This window comes from Gymnodraco acuticeps, unplaced genomic scaffold (genome assembly GCF_902827175.1).
Source record: "Gymnodraco acuticeps unplaced genomic scaffold, fGymAcu1.1, whole genome shotgun sequence".
NCBI classification, from domain to species: domain Eukaryota; kingdom Metazoa; phylum Chordata; class Actinopteri; order Perciformes; family Bathydraconidae; genus Gymnodraco; species Gymnodraco acuticeps.
This window is the reverse complement of record NW_022992258.1, coordinates 85142-99788: the sequence shown is the minus strand read 5'-3', so window position 1 is coordinate 99788 and position 14647 is coordinate 85142. Positions and strand designations below refer to the sequence as shown.

Sequence of the window (14647 nt, the reverse complement as noted above, 5' to 3'; positions counted from 1 at the left end):
ATGAAGTGGATTTGTTGAAATCTGACAGATCAATCCTGTCTACTGTTTTAATTTATCATTTTTAAGTGGGCATGCTGGTGTATTTAAGTTCCCTTCTTTAAGAAAAAGTGCATTTTTGTACTACTGACAACATTATGTTTACACAGGCCCGGAACTGTGATATTATATCAGACAAACATGATCATAACATGGATATTTCAGCTACAATATGCATAAGAACTACAACTTCATAGAGGTATAGCAACCGGAAATTACTTTAGGAAACGGAAATACCAAACTCAACAGAAGAAAGGTAGATCAAGTATCCCACCAGCAACAATAACACATCCGGTATGCGCCCATGGCCTTCAGAGTAAAAAGCTAATAAATAAAATAAATGTAAAATTGATTTCGAAATATTGTAATTTTGAAACAAGTAGTAATACCAATTAAATGAAATGCAAGTAATAATTACATAATGGTGTATACTGTAGAACTATGGGTGCAAATAGTACCCAATTATCCTTTACAAATCAACAACGTCCCTCAATATACAGTTTAAGGATTTGCATGTTTTTCTTTTAAACATGTACGAATTAAAATACACTACTACCATTCAAGTAATTCTACATGAGTATTTGCTGTATAATGTGTGCACTTATTATGCTTAATTTACCTTTTACGTTAGAAACGGTGAAGATGTCGCTTTTATTCTGAAGGATTCATACCGGAAGTGTTATTGTTGTTGCCGCTGCTGGATCACAGGCGAGTAAGAAAATCAATTAAGTTATGAAAAATACCATTAATTGCCTTTCTTTGTCACCGCAGCTCATGAAGAAATGGCGGATCTCCAGACGTAGTATATTTGAGGACAAACACTTCGCATCTAATGGCGTGTTTTCGGACCATAAAGACCATCCCAATCGACCTGGATATTTACGTTTTTTTGGTAAGTTAGCTTGATGGCTAACTAGTGAAGTTGACATTAGCTGCTCGGCTAATTTAGCTGTAGGTTAACATCTTAACCCTCGGCTTAATTGACTTAAGATGGCACTTGTCAGTCATGACTACGTACTGAAGAGGACGAGTTTTGTAGAGCCACTCGCTGGGCTGTGTTCCGTCAGTTTTCCCAAATATTGCTGTCATTTCTTGTTGTGCAGTGGTAGCATTAGCTAGCTGCATGCTATATGAAGACATGGTTAATTTTACTGCTAACAGTCTCGCTTGATTGCTTTCTATCCGGTTGTAGCACCAGAGCTAACGTGTTAGCCATTCTGCTAAAGTAGCTTGCTAGCAAGCTACTAATGGCTGGATGTATTGTTTGTTTACAATGTAGATACACCAAATCAAGTCCAGATATTACACCATCATGAAATGTGTGTCCTGTGAAGTTATGTTATAAACTACACAGTGTAATATATTATCACTGGCTTATTTAGGGCATCATAGATTTGTTGAAAAATGATATATACACTGCAGTAAGACACTTGATACTAAATTACTGCCTGGATTTATTTGTTCATAGAATTCATTAAGGTTTAAACATACGTTAAGAAGCTAGAAATCTACCTTAGCAACAGTATAATGACTAAGGTAACGTTTGCTGTTAGTAGTTTATTATATAGCTTATTACTAAGCTATTCATAATGATTACTGAATAATGTGATATTGTATTAGCAGGTTAATGATTGGTTGAATAATTGATTAGTTGACCAACAGAAAATAGCCAGTAACTATTTCAATAATGTGTCACTTAAAGGTTATTTTTAAGCAAAACTGCCACAAATTCCCTGATCCAAGATTTTATTCTATCATACCTTGTATTGTCTTTTATCATTTTTCTTTTTTAATACATTGGAAGATCCCACGAAAACAATAATGATAAATATAAAATAAAACCCCTGCTTTCAAAATACTTTCCTTCAACCACATTTTTATAGCAATAATTATCTCCATAGTTAACCTTGTACTTTCCTCTCCACAATTTAAATCAGCCAGTTACATTTAATTGAAGAAAAGGAAAAAAAGGAAATAAGAAAATGTTCTCTATATTTATTTTATTTACTCATATACCTGTTTTTACACTGTTCCACGCTCAATACAGTACTTTTCTGAGTGTATATACTAATGAATTTTGATTGATTTTCTCTTGCATCTATAGGAATACTGAAGAATATCTTCCAAACTGATGAGAATGAGCTGATGGTTGTGGAAGTCTTCAAAAAGACGTTGCAAAAAAGAGAGAGGCCTTCTGGAAGATGCCAAGAAAAAAACAACAGAATCCACAGCCAGTCAAGTGTAGGTACTCGGAGATCATTTCCACATTGAAAAGTTGATACATAGCTGGGCTACGGCCAAATATGTCTCACATCTCCATTTTTTACTGACATATGGTAACTAGGCCTTCATGGTGAGGTCAAAAATGAAATCCCTGTGAATAATAGCCTGGTCGTTAACAACACGTGCCCTCTCACATCTGGACTCCAGGTGTTGCCGTTTGAGTATTTTGAATGTTTAACATCTATCATACAGACCACTATGACTGCACCTAGCAATGCAGTTAAATCCATTGTTACATTCTGCGCCAATAAGAAGGATTGTTGAATGTGCAGTACAAGATTTTTTTTAATAGCTTATTTGTTTCTTTAGTTTCTTGTATGTTGTGTAATACCTGATTCAAAAATAGGTATCAGTATGTTAGAAATTAGCTACTGTATACAGATTTAAAGCTTACTAACGAAAAAGTAGTTTCTCAAGTCACGCACATCATCATTTGGTGTTGTGTTAACGATTAGCAGAAGACTTCTTCATCTCCCAATATTCGCACTAGATGTTATCATTACAATAATTATACAAATCAAAGAGAGAATGTCATCTGTTGTCTAATTTGAAAAGATGGAGTTCTGGGAAAAAGAAACTTCCTACGGTGTTTATATTGTTGTCATCTTGTCATATACTAAAAAAGACCAGTAGATGGTGCTGTTTCTCAAGGATCTTCCAAGAAGTGCTGATGAGCTCTATGCCCTTGAGTTGGCCTGCTGCTAGTTTTCTGAAACAGTGACAGCTGTGTGCTAGCTGTTTGGATTCCATCAAGCTTGAGAGCGAGTTAGGAATTCAGGCCTCATTAGCTGTAACTGCAGTAGAAGAGCGTCATTTGTCAACTGTTCAAAGTTCATTCTTTGTTCATAAAGTGCTGTTTTTTACACTGTTACAGCAAGAAAGTAAATAAGCCTCTTCTTTTTTTTTTTTGTAGAACTGAAAGGATTAAATAGAGACCCGTTTTCTGGCTGGCGTGGCTAGTTTTCTTTTTATTCACTCCATCTTTTTATGCTTGATTAACCTGAAATTAGGGCTGCTCAATTAATCGTATTTTAATCGCAATTAATATTATGGCTTGCAACGATTCCGAAAACAACGTAATCGAAAGAAAACGATTATATTTGTATTATTACTTTTTTTTTTTTTTTTAATTCAATTTTTTTTTGGGGGTTTTCAGTTGAATTATACTTAAAGTTCAGGTTAATCAACTGTTAAAAACATACTGTTCACATTTTCTTTCTCCAATAAATTGATGTTTTCAAAGTAAATGGATAATCATTTTTAATAATCGTGATATCAATTATTGACCCAAATAATCGAGATTATGATTTTTGCCATAATCGAGCAGCCCTACCTGAAATTAATCCTAAGTAGTATTTACTTGAATGCTAGAGCCTCGAACAGTCAAAGTTAACATAGTGAGACCTTCATCTGTTATCATGTGTCTGGTTCCAAATTAAGATATACACATGCTTATTTATTTGCATAAGTAGACGACCAATGTTTGAAAATGTGCCAATATTAGTGAAATATTCAAGTATATTGATTAAAACTGACCCTCCAGTGAAATGATAGTAATCATCTCGTGTTGTTGTTGCTCCTTTCTGTGACTGCAGTGGATTCTGAAGATGGTGTAGCCATTGAAGCTCCAGGAAACCTCAACTTAGACGCAGACTTCCTTTTGGGACAAGACATTGAGTTTGGTGATCCTGATCATGACAACAAGATTCTAGGCCTGGACAAGTTTTCAGGTTTGTAAAGTTACATTTTCTATTAAATGTTTACAGTTATAATCATTAGGTTTCAGAGAGATAACAGATACCGTTTACAGCACATCTGTGAAAGCCAACTTTGCTCAAGACAGAACATTTCTAAAATTACTGTTACAAATAAATACATGAAAACAAATATTAAATTAATGTTAATTAAACAAAACAATGACTTTTTAATGAATAGATATGACTGAAATGGTAGTACTCTAGATTGTCATTGAGAAGTTTTCTTTTTCCAGGACTAATTTCCCCTTAGTGACAACAGTCCATCTTTGAGTGTAGCTCAGAACGTAGTAAGACATTCTGAAGTTCAATTTCCAAATAAAGACCGTTAAAATAAATTGCAGTAATAGTTTTTAAAACTTGGATTCAAGTTGTTATTTAAAGAGTGCACTGGCCAATTGCACTTCCAAATGATAGAAGACCGCCTTGGAGTTTAGCTCAAAGTATAAGGACATTCTGATGTTGAGGGAACAAAGATCATAGAGGACATTTTTATTTTATTTTTTTAAACACAATCTGAATCAGAATGTCCCACCTAGGGAAATGCCCTAGCTACACGCCATTAATGTGAAGCAGTAGGAAATATCCCATTTGCATTAGCAGGGCTACAGCTGTGTAACATCATTAGGAGAGTGAGCAGTAAACCCTGACGCCTATATAATTGGTAAACAAATAATAATATCAATAACAAAAAGTCATTTTGGAACACCAGCTTAATCATTTCCTGGTGATCCTTGTGTGCAAGTAGCCAGTTTAAATCCAGTAGTAGGGGAATGGCAGACCCAGGCCCTCCCATTTGACATTCCTGCCCTCCCCCAATAAACACGTTTTATTTAATTTATTAAAAACAAAAAATTAATTATATTTGTAATTATAAATAAACTGTGAACTTTAAGGCTACGATGTATGTGATGTCAGATAGTAATATAAGAGTAATAAATGAAAAACAAGTATAAAATACTATATGACAGTAAAACAAGAATACAGTTTAAAAGGGGAGTGATTTGTAAAATATCCATAAAGAAAAAGTCAATCTGTTTCCAGTTCTGTTTCAAATGGGTGTTGAGAGATGTATCCATAGATCTCTTCATGTTGCTCTCAAAGTGCACCAGATTGATGCTTTTAACTTCAATATTAAAAACAAATCTTCCCGGGGGAGCATGCCCCCGGACCCCCTAGAGGAGGTTAGGTCCACCCCCCACTTAAAAGAAATAGCACTTTACCCCTGCTTACACCTACAGTATATGCCGTGAGCTGATTATCGAGCCTTCATTGGCAACAGTCACGGGTACACTGTGTATGTGCTGTGGGCAGTGTTGCAGTAGAACATTCCACTGTAGTGCCGGTACCTTAATGGGAAACCCTACATGTTTGAGCACCCTCTATGAAATGTCAAGCTACCCCACAGCACCCCCAAAAGAAAATCTCTGGCGCCGATACTGGCCGCGGTTTTGTGTGCCCTCCCATGAAAATCATATGCCCTCTCTGTAGATTTGTTCTGGCGCCGGGTCTGCACCAAAGATGAACACTTCTATACAGAGAGATATCAGAATGTAAATGCGATGAATGGCTGGGGTGGAAAAATTGTATAAATCGTATAAAAACTGGATTTGATTTGATTTAAATGGATAGGATTATAGCTTTGAAAAAATGTTGTGTGTGTGCTCTTGGTGTCAGCTTGTCTGTTTTTATACTCCCTCTGTCTATCTTTCAATCTGGTGTCTCACTGTTTTCAATCAATGCTTGTTCACCTTTCTGCTGGTGTTGCTATGTGTTTTCTAGTAATACAATTCATAGACATCTTATCCCGCTTTTGGCGAACGTGTCTATTGATTATACAATGAAGGGAGGATCACACTTTCATGGTGGGAGGACGATAGGTTCATTATGTTTTGTATAAGCGCTCATTTTCATTTCCTGTCATTACTGTGAGAACATGGAATGAATCTGAAATGTTAATCCTTCTAATGATGTTACAACTAGAGTAAGCAGTGGCTTCATTTGTAAAGAAGTGGCGGCTCAAAGCGGACTTTTAAAGAGTTTGTTTGTCGGTGATGAAGCGTGGCGCTCTCTGTGAGAGAAATGGAACCAGCAGCTCATATTTCCCAGCATGCCTCTTTGTCAGAGAGAGTGATCTGAAAAATGGAAAAGTAGAGAACGGAGCCGAGACGCCGTCATTATATAGGGGGTCGTAAAAATAGGACCATTACCATCAAGGACACCATTATGAGAGGGCATTTATTCATCATCATCATCATCATCATCATCATCATCATCATCATCATCATCATCATCATCATCTATTGCTGCCTCTGCTCCCAGTCCCCTACTGCCATTATCGTTTCCCGCTCATCATCATCATCATCATCATCATCATCATCATCATCATCATCATCATCATCATCATCATCATCATCATTATCATCATCATCATCATCAGCTGCCTCACCATTGCAGTCATCATCATCATCATTAGGCTAGGGTAATCATCCACCAGGGGTTTCCATTGGGATAAAAGAGCAGTCTCCCCCTCTCCCCTTCCTCACATCCTGCCTCGGCATCTGTGAGGGAGGAAGGTTTTCTCTCGGTGTATTCACTTTCAAAAGCACACTGGAGCCAAAGAGTGCTGTGTCTTAGAGCTTTTCTTCCTACTCTCTGGAAAAAGGTTTTTATACTGCCTGAAAGCGCAGTCGACCCCGCAGGAAGCATTGTGAGTACCAAGTGTTTCTCTGAAATACACTTTCTCCTTTTTGCTTTTGTCTGAAGTGTTCTTACTCTGAGAGATGGAAACGGAGCGCCGCTATCCGTAACATTTCGGGGTTTTTTCTTTGTTGCAGTGAGATTTGTTAGAAGATACTGTTTGAACTGGATGTGTATACTGTATTGGAGGTCTTTTTTATGTCATGGTATATTTTCAGCTTTTAAGATGCATTTAGCTTCTTTGCAGTGCTGTTGTCATTAATCCATGCCACTTGCACCTGAGCCAAACACATGTCTCCAGGCTGTGAACTATAGAACAAGAGTGCATTTTTTCAGTTATATTTCACTCTATAAATTCCTCTGGTTATTTCAAAATGTGTCAGTAGTTATTCACTATGTAATATATGTGTGCGCAACCTCTGTAATAAATATGTGTTATGTTACAGCATATGAATAGAGATGTGTGTGATTGTCTCTGATGCTGTTTTTGTGTGTGCTTCTGTACTTTTTGTCTGCTGTCTGTCTGGAAAAATACATCGTATTACTTGGTAGAATATAGAGGGGAAAAAAGGCATTAGATAAAGAGACAAAGAAATGAGAGTTGGACACATTTTTGTGAAATTCTGTAGAATAAACAGCAGTACAGAAATGTGCTTTGTGTTTGTCTATGTCTTTTAAACATTACAGTGGGTTGTGAAGGTCTTTCTTCTTTCTGTGCAGTGTTCAGAAACCTCTCTTTCTCTTTGTTTTCCTTGTTCAGAAGTAGCTGCTGAGATCGGTTTCTCTGTGTATCCTCTGGCTGAAGAGCAGAGCCCTGCCTACAGCCAGCTCAGCATGGACAGTGAGACGGACAACTCCCACAGCACCACTGACAACAGCAGGGACGACGAGGGCAGAGCCTCCCAGTCGGAGCCCAGCTTCCCCCCCTATCTGTCCTGCAGGGGCTGCGGACAGCTCCGAGACGAACCTCTGGGACCGGGCATAGACCTGGTCGGCCCGTACTGCCTGAGGTGCTGCAAAGCCTCAAGGGAAGCCAAAAGCCCAGACTTCTGTTCCCCTTTCGGAAACATCAGCGGGATTCGTCCTGGTGCGCATTTGGATTTTGAAGAAGAAGAAGACGACGAGATGGAAAGCGAGATGAGTGACAAAGAGCTGTCAGCTGAGGACAAATTGGCCAAACTGCACTCGTGCCACATCTGTGGCTTCTCCTCGCGTTACGCCAACCATGTGAAGCGTCACATGAAGACACACAACGGGGAGAAGCCCTATAACTGCCCCCTGTGCACGTACGCATCGGCCCAGCTGGTCAACCTGCAGAGACACCTGCGCATTCACACTGGGGAGAAACCTTACAAATGTGACATGTGCACATTTGCCTGCAGTTCCCTTGGCAACCTGAAGAGGCATCAGCGCATGCATGTGTGCTCTGCAGGGGCGGGACAGGATGCCCCTCCTCGACCTGCCATTGGCCAAAACAGCCTGAAGAGGCATGTGACTGGGCAAAGACCCAATGAAGAAGTGTCTGGACCTCCAGCCAAGGGTATGTATCATTTCCTTCCTTTATTCATTAACCAGACCCGTTTTGTTTTCTCTTTACAAATATCGTGTCTCATGTTGCAAGATTTAAAAACTTGATGCACCCTTTTAGTAACTTCAAGCTGCCTTCACGTTATGCGATTTGCAAATCTCTGCTCACTGCAAGGTTGGGCGTGTCATCCTTAAAAAAAACGACTGCAACATTAGTGCAGAGCTGATTTAACGCTGGTCATGTGAAGGCAGCTTTAAGCAGTAATTGAATAACTAACATTTATCTTTTTGTGAAGTTTCAGAAACTGCGAGGTCGACTTCAAACCTGAGTTTGGGAGCCCAGAACAATGACTACATGTCAGCCTTTGATGGCTTAAAGGGGGCGTCGCCACCACCCATACCCGCCTCTAACCCAGCTCATAGCCACCAGCCTCCCCCCCACCAGCCTCCCCCCCAGCTGCCTCCCCCCCAGCTGGGCAACAGCAGCACCAGGGCAACCAGAGGGGGCATAGCAGACGGCCCCCCCCTCCCCTCTTCACTCTTCCCTTATACTTGCCGCTTGTGTGGCATTATCCTTGAGGACGAGGACGGCACCACTGCACAGATCTGTCCCAAGTGTACCCTTGAAATGCTGACTAAAGACTCTTCGTCGTCTCCCAACAGCCCCGGGGAGCGCAGCGACAAGGTGTACACCTGCTCCGCCTGCCCCTTCCTCACACACTACCCAAACCACTTGGCCCGCCACATGAAAACTCACAGCGGCGAGAAGCCATACAAGTGCCCACAGTGCGACTATGCCTCAGCGCACTTCGACAACCTCAAGCGCCACCACAGAGTGCACACAGGCGAGAAACCTTACAAGTGCCATTTGTGCGATTACGCCTGCGGGAACCTGGCCAACCTGAAGCGCCATCAGCGCGTTCACTCGGGGTTGAAGCCCTTCCAGTGCGACGTGTGCAGTTACAGCTGCAACCAGAGCATGAACCTGAAGCGGCACATGCTACGACACACAGGAGAGAAGCCGTACAAGTGTCAGGAGTGCGGCTACACCACTGGCCACTGGGACAATTACAAGAGACATCAGAAAAAACACGGCCTGGCCACAGACGGCTGGGTCAAAGTCCCAATGACTGGCAACAATGAAGAAGAGGATGCAAGGAAAGGGATGGGAGGTGGCGCTCCGGCTCACAGAAAAGAAAGCGGAGTTGATATGCAGTACATGTCTAGGGAGGAAGGCCAGACTATACACTCGTGCTATAAACTTGAGATTGTATAAAACTCAGCAAAGTTAAGCTACCAGCAATTATCTTTTTGGTTTTCACAGAGCCTTTATATGAGCCTTTCTATTGTTTTAGTGTGTGTCTTAGTGTTTTGTCGGATGTCTTCAGAGGCTGCTAATTGTTTATTTGTAGAACCCCGCACAATTATCAAACACAATTCTTACTGGTTAAACTCTTTTTTGTTTGGATTAAGTAGTCGAGTGTTTGTCTTCTATTCTGCGTTTGTGTCTAACAATAGGACTTTGTCTCTTGTGGAAGTCTTTTAAATGTCTTAATCTGTATGTTACACTACAATAGGCTAATTCTAAAATGTCCCCTCTCATATATTTACTAGGGCCGGGACTTTAACGCGTTAATTAAGATTAATTAATTACACAAAAATTAACGCGTTAAAAAAATTAACGCATTTTAATCGCACTTATTTTTGCACCGCGGAACGTTTCTCACTGGATGAGTTTCAGGCGTACCGATTATACTGGAGCACCAACTAACGTTCATGACTACAGACAACAACAAACCACAGTGAACAACAGTGGGAAATGTTGTTTTAAAAAACGGACGGATGGAAGCGTCGATAAGAGCACGGTTGTGTGCAAATTATTAGCATGGTTGTGTGCAAATTATGCAAAAAGGAATTTGCATATCACCGCAGCACATCAAGCCTCAAGTATCACCTCAATGCAAAATATATAGCAGCTAGCGTGGAAGCTAGCGTGGACGTTAGCCTCTTTTATCGCGTTCACACCAAAAAGAGCCGGTACTAAAATTAGTTAATGAGAACCTTTTTACCCCCACGAAAGTCCCTGCTAGAGAGCAGGGACTTTCGTACGGCTCTCTTGTGAGAAAAGAGCTATATTTCTGATTGGCTGGGCGGATTGCAAACCACGCCCTGTAAAACTCCCAAAAAGTTTTGTGAAGCCGCCATTTTATTATCCTCGCATTAGCATTATTAGCATTAGCCCAGCGCAGAAACGCAGAGAGACTAACTTATGGCAACACAAAATAAAACATGGGAGCGGTGGAGATGAGGAGGTGTCGGCGTTCTGGCGATTTACTCGGAAGGCTTCAGTAGAAGCTGCTGGGACTCCCAGCAGCTTCAACTGAAGCCAGTCCCCAACTCCGGGGACTTCCGGCCGGGGACTTTGGGCGGCAGTATACGCCGTGAAGTGGTTTGCGGCCTGCCAGTAAACCCAAAGCAGAAGAAGAAGAAGTGACGTCAGCGGCTTCATTTGCCTAATCCACCCCCAGGTTCAAAGAGTTCTCATGAACTAAATTCTCATGAACCTTTGTGGGAAAAGTACTGCGGTGTGAATGCGCCTAATGGTATACTAAAATCCATGTGAAAAAAAATTGCTTCTCACTGTTCTTAGGTCAAATATGTATATGCGATTAAAAATGCGATTAATTTCGATTAATTAATTACAAAGCCTCTAATTAATTAGATTAATTTTTTTAATCGAGTCCCGGCACTAATATTTACACATGTTCTTCATTTGAAGACAGAAAACACTACCAAATACATGTGCACATTTTTGCCTGAACTGCTGAACTGCACTGTGTAGTGATAGGATTTCTTTAAATAAGGGACAATTGCTATTTTTTCAAGTTGTTAGGAAAGCCTTTTTTTGTTTTGTACCAAAAATGACATTAAATAACTTGAATGTTGCCAATAGATTATTACATTATCTTTGGATTGCTTCATGAGGTTTTTCTGACTACACAGTGCAGCTTTCAGTAAAGATGGGTCCTTGTAAGGGTCAATATTTAGCTTTGTTTGCATTGGCACATGCTCTATTAATGGCATGTCTTCAGATTAATTTACTAACTTATGTAGCACTAGCAAAGTGCTATTAAAATATACTGGACTTGGTTTAAGTATATTGATGAAATAGGTTGTGTTACTAAGTAATCTGTGTTTTGAACGGCAGTGTCATCTTTCCTGAACCCCTCAGGTCTATAAAATGTGATTTGGAATTTAAAATATATATTTCTGGTTATAAACACTACAATGGCATGCACAAGCATCTTCAGAGGGTCTGTTCAGTCTTCACTTGGTTGTATGGTTAAAGAAAAAGCACAATCATACACATAGTGACATTCAAAAACAGACTTATTTAAGACTTAAGTGTTGGAGGAGGAAATGCATTGGATGATAATTCTTATATCATTTAGGAGTAACACGACGTAAACAAGCATGCCGTTCAAAGGAATTATTTCCCCACCAATTTGTACCTGCTACATATCATTTATTTGAATTTCCTGTTTACTGTGAAATTAGCCCATTCTCATGCTTTTACTTGAAAAATATGACTATTAGTGAGCATGTGTGTGTAATAGTTGTTTTACTTTTCTAAAGTGGCTGTAATACACTGATAGAAGAGTATACCTTAATGTATGTAGGATTTGTTTTTAATGTGTGTCATTTAGTTCCCATTGGAAACAGGGACTGTGATTTAAGTTTACGCTCTTTTTTTAAATTCCTATTATATGCAAGTGAGATTTTTTCAGGTTGCCAACTTGCCATGACACAATGGAGCATCGATTAGTACTGACATCCCCCAAGTGTCTGTTTTTGTCTTCATGCAGTGTCTCATAAATGCCTTAAGTGAGGACTTTGAAATAAACTTGGAATTCATTTCATTGAATGTCACACAACAGATTAGATGTCTTTTTTCCCCCTCAAATCTCTGAGTGTCATTGTCTAATAAACAGTAGATTTCCATTTTAGACAAAAGCCCTATGGAAGGTCTGTCTGTAAACCACTTGGTCCTGATATAATATGTTGGATGAATTTCCCTTTAATTTAGGACAGACAAAAATGCCCCTCCTTGGAATTAGTAATGAGTATCAGGTCAACATTTGAATTATCATTGCATTTTCTTTAGTTTAAAGCTCGAAACTCCAAAATAAATGGGTGTCTCTTCCAGAGGGGATCTACAATACTGCTTTGATTGGACTCACTTGGTCACATGACAATCAACAAAAAAAAAATGTCATGAATATAGTTGTATCAAATAGAAGGTGGACTAAGATCCAATAAAACAAAGTGTGTTCCTCGTCCAGAGTAGTTTTACGATTATTTGATTTGGAGTTTCTGGGTCACATGACATGTGGGTTATTTAAAAATGTGACTGTAACAAAAAAAATGCAGATATTTGTATTGTAGGCTACTATTCATACACAAATAGAAGGTGGACTATAGAACAAAAATAACAAAAGGTGTGTCTTACTTGTCCACAGTAGTAATGCAATGCTTGGATCAACAGATAATATGATTTAGAAGCTATTGAAAAATTCAATTAAAAAATAACTTTTCATAGATTTTCATATGAAATATAAATTGGACTACAATCCTTTAAAAAATAGTTGTTTCCTTTTCGTGCAGTGTAGTAACACAATGCTACTATAATTTAGAGCTCCTGTTTCTAAATGACAAAAGTGTCTGCCTGTATTATATCTAAGAAAATATCAGGCGTCTATAGATTCATACTGAAATAACAGAAAATGTTATATTGCAGAACAAATGAAGGCATCAGTAAAGAAATTGGAAGTTTCACATCCACCCCATCTATTTACAATGTTGAAATGAAGGCTACTGTATGTGTACTGTCCCAAACAGTTCATATCTTGCTTGTATTGTTTTAAATGCAATAAATAATGATGTTTTGTTATAAGACTAATCAATTGTTATGTTCATCAATAAATAATGACTAGTGTTGGGTTAACATTACTAAGGTGCTATACTGAGTAATATTCTTGGCATAGTACATGTCACAGAGCAACGTTCATGCTGCTGATGAAGAATGATACATAATGACTAAAGTGGACCATTGACAGACACATGAAAACCACAAGATCACCTAAAGAGTTTATTTTAGCATCATGACAGTTGTTACTGACCACTAAAATCAAAAGGAAAAGCAGTGGAATGAATCAGGTCGATACAATCATCATGACATATGACATGTTCTGTAAAAGTGATGCTGATGATAAACGCACGTTCATTTGGCACCTACAGTTATTAACACCCAGGAGCTTGCAGCTTCTTGTGTACGTGATAGACAGAAATAAAGAATCTAAACATGAATAATGGGGACCTGAGCCCCTTTCTGTAAATGCAACCGAAGACAGAGAAGAAGCACAGCAGTGACGAACGAGACATTTATGGAACATTGTTTTTTACAGTTCTTGCTACCAGTGATAGTAAAGCTGTCGATAGGTTGGAAGGGATTTACACGTAGAGGCTTCGAAACACATTTTAATGCAGCTTAACAGACGCTAAAAGCAATACAAAACTGGAATGACGTTTTTTAAAACAGCGGGATATGTTCATTAGTTTCCTGCTCTGCATGAACTTTGTTCACCCGAGCAATTGTGATCACATTAGCCACTTCACCAAAGCACCTTTTCTAATAGAGCCACTGAGTTGGCACATTGTACACACAGATTACAGAGAACTGAAGCCCCAATAAAGAATAAGATGAAGACAATCAGATGAGAAATGTGTAAACACTTTACATATTAACTAACAAAAACTATGGACTATAGTGTTTACAGTACCACATTTCAGTATAATAAACCACCAACAAGTATGTCCTGCTGCAGCATTTTTGAATGTACAGTTTTACTATAAGACTATCAGTGTTGTTGATGTAGTTTCAGGTTTCCTCCAGGCGGAGGCAGTGTAGGACACGCAGTTCAGCTGCTTCTTGAGGGTTTTTCATGAGAATAAGAAGATTACAAAGGCAGTGATGAAGCTGCTGTGTGGTGGAAAAATATAATGTTGGAGTGTCGTGTTGTTGTAGTATTTTATTTTTGAGTTAAAAAGACTGGGTCCCGCTGTATTACACAGGTTGCTCTACAGCATCTATTCACAGGCGTGATCCCAATATTGAGTGGCACGGGGGCTTTGGCCTGCTCCGTCTCCGGCCTTGGCCGATGCACCCCTCTAGACGACCTGGTGGTCCCGAGCTCCCCCAGGAGCACCATATCGATACCGAACTTAGTGCGGACACCCGATCGGCATAGTCCGCTGCAGCTCAGGTCTCCTGAGCTCAAACGCTTCAC

The 14647-nt window shown here is 39.4% G+C and overlaps 1 protein-coding gene across 2 annotated transcripts; it reads left to right on the top strand.

Moving 5' to 3' along the window:
• Positions 1-720: 720 nt before the first annotated feature.
• On the top strand, positions 721-10133 carry znf513a (zinc finger protein 513a). 2 transcript variants are annotated; one of them, XM_034206911.1, is made up of 5 exons: positions 721-928; positions 2141-2277; positions 3915-4049; positions 7534-8313; positions 8597-10131. In XM_034206911.1, exons 2-5 carry the CDS (start codon positions 2238-2240, stop codon positions 9574-9576), a joined length of 1935 nt encoding a protein of 644 aa, XP_034062802.1. In that variant the 5' UTR covers positions 721-928; positions 2141-2237; the 3' UTR covers positions 9577-10131. The 2 variants fall into 2 exon arrangements, with proteins under 2 accessions (XP_034062802.1, XP_034062803.1); XM_034206912.1 differs by lacking the exons at positions 721-928; positions 2141-2277; positions 3915-4049 and adding an exon at positions 6565-6783 and having other exon boundaries at positions 8597-10133.
• Positions 10134-14647: the final 4514 nt, after the last annotated feature.

Bases quoted from the DNA above. Each gene is read 5' to 3' on its own strand.
- znf513a (XM_034206911.1), top strand. From the start codon at position 2,238: ATGCCAAGAAAAAAACAACAGAATCCACAGCCAGTCAAGT. The intron at 2,278-3,914 runs GTAGGTACTCGG...CTGTGACTGCAG, and splicing joins GAATCCACAGCCAGTCAAGT to TGGATTCTGAAGATGGTGTA. The intron at 8,314-8,596 runs GTATGTATCATT...CTTTTTGTGAAG, and splicing joins GTCTGGACCTCCAGCCAAGG to TTTCAGAAACTGCGAGGTCG.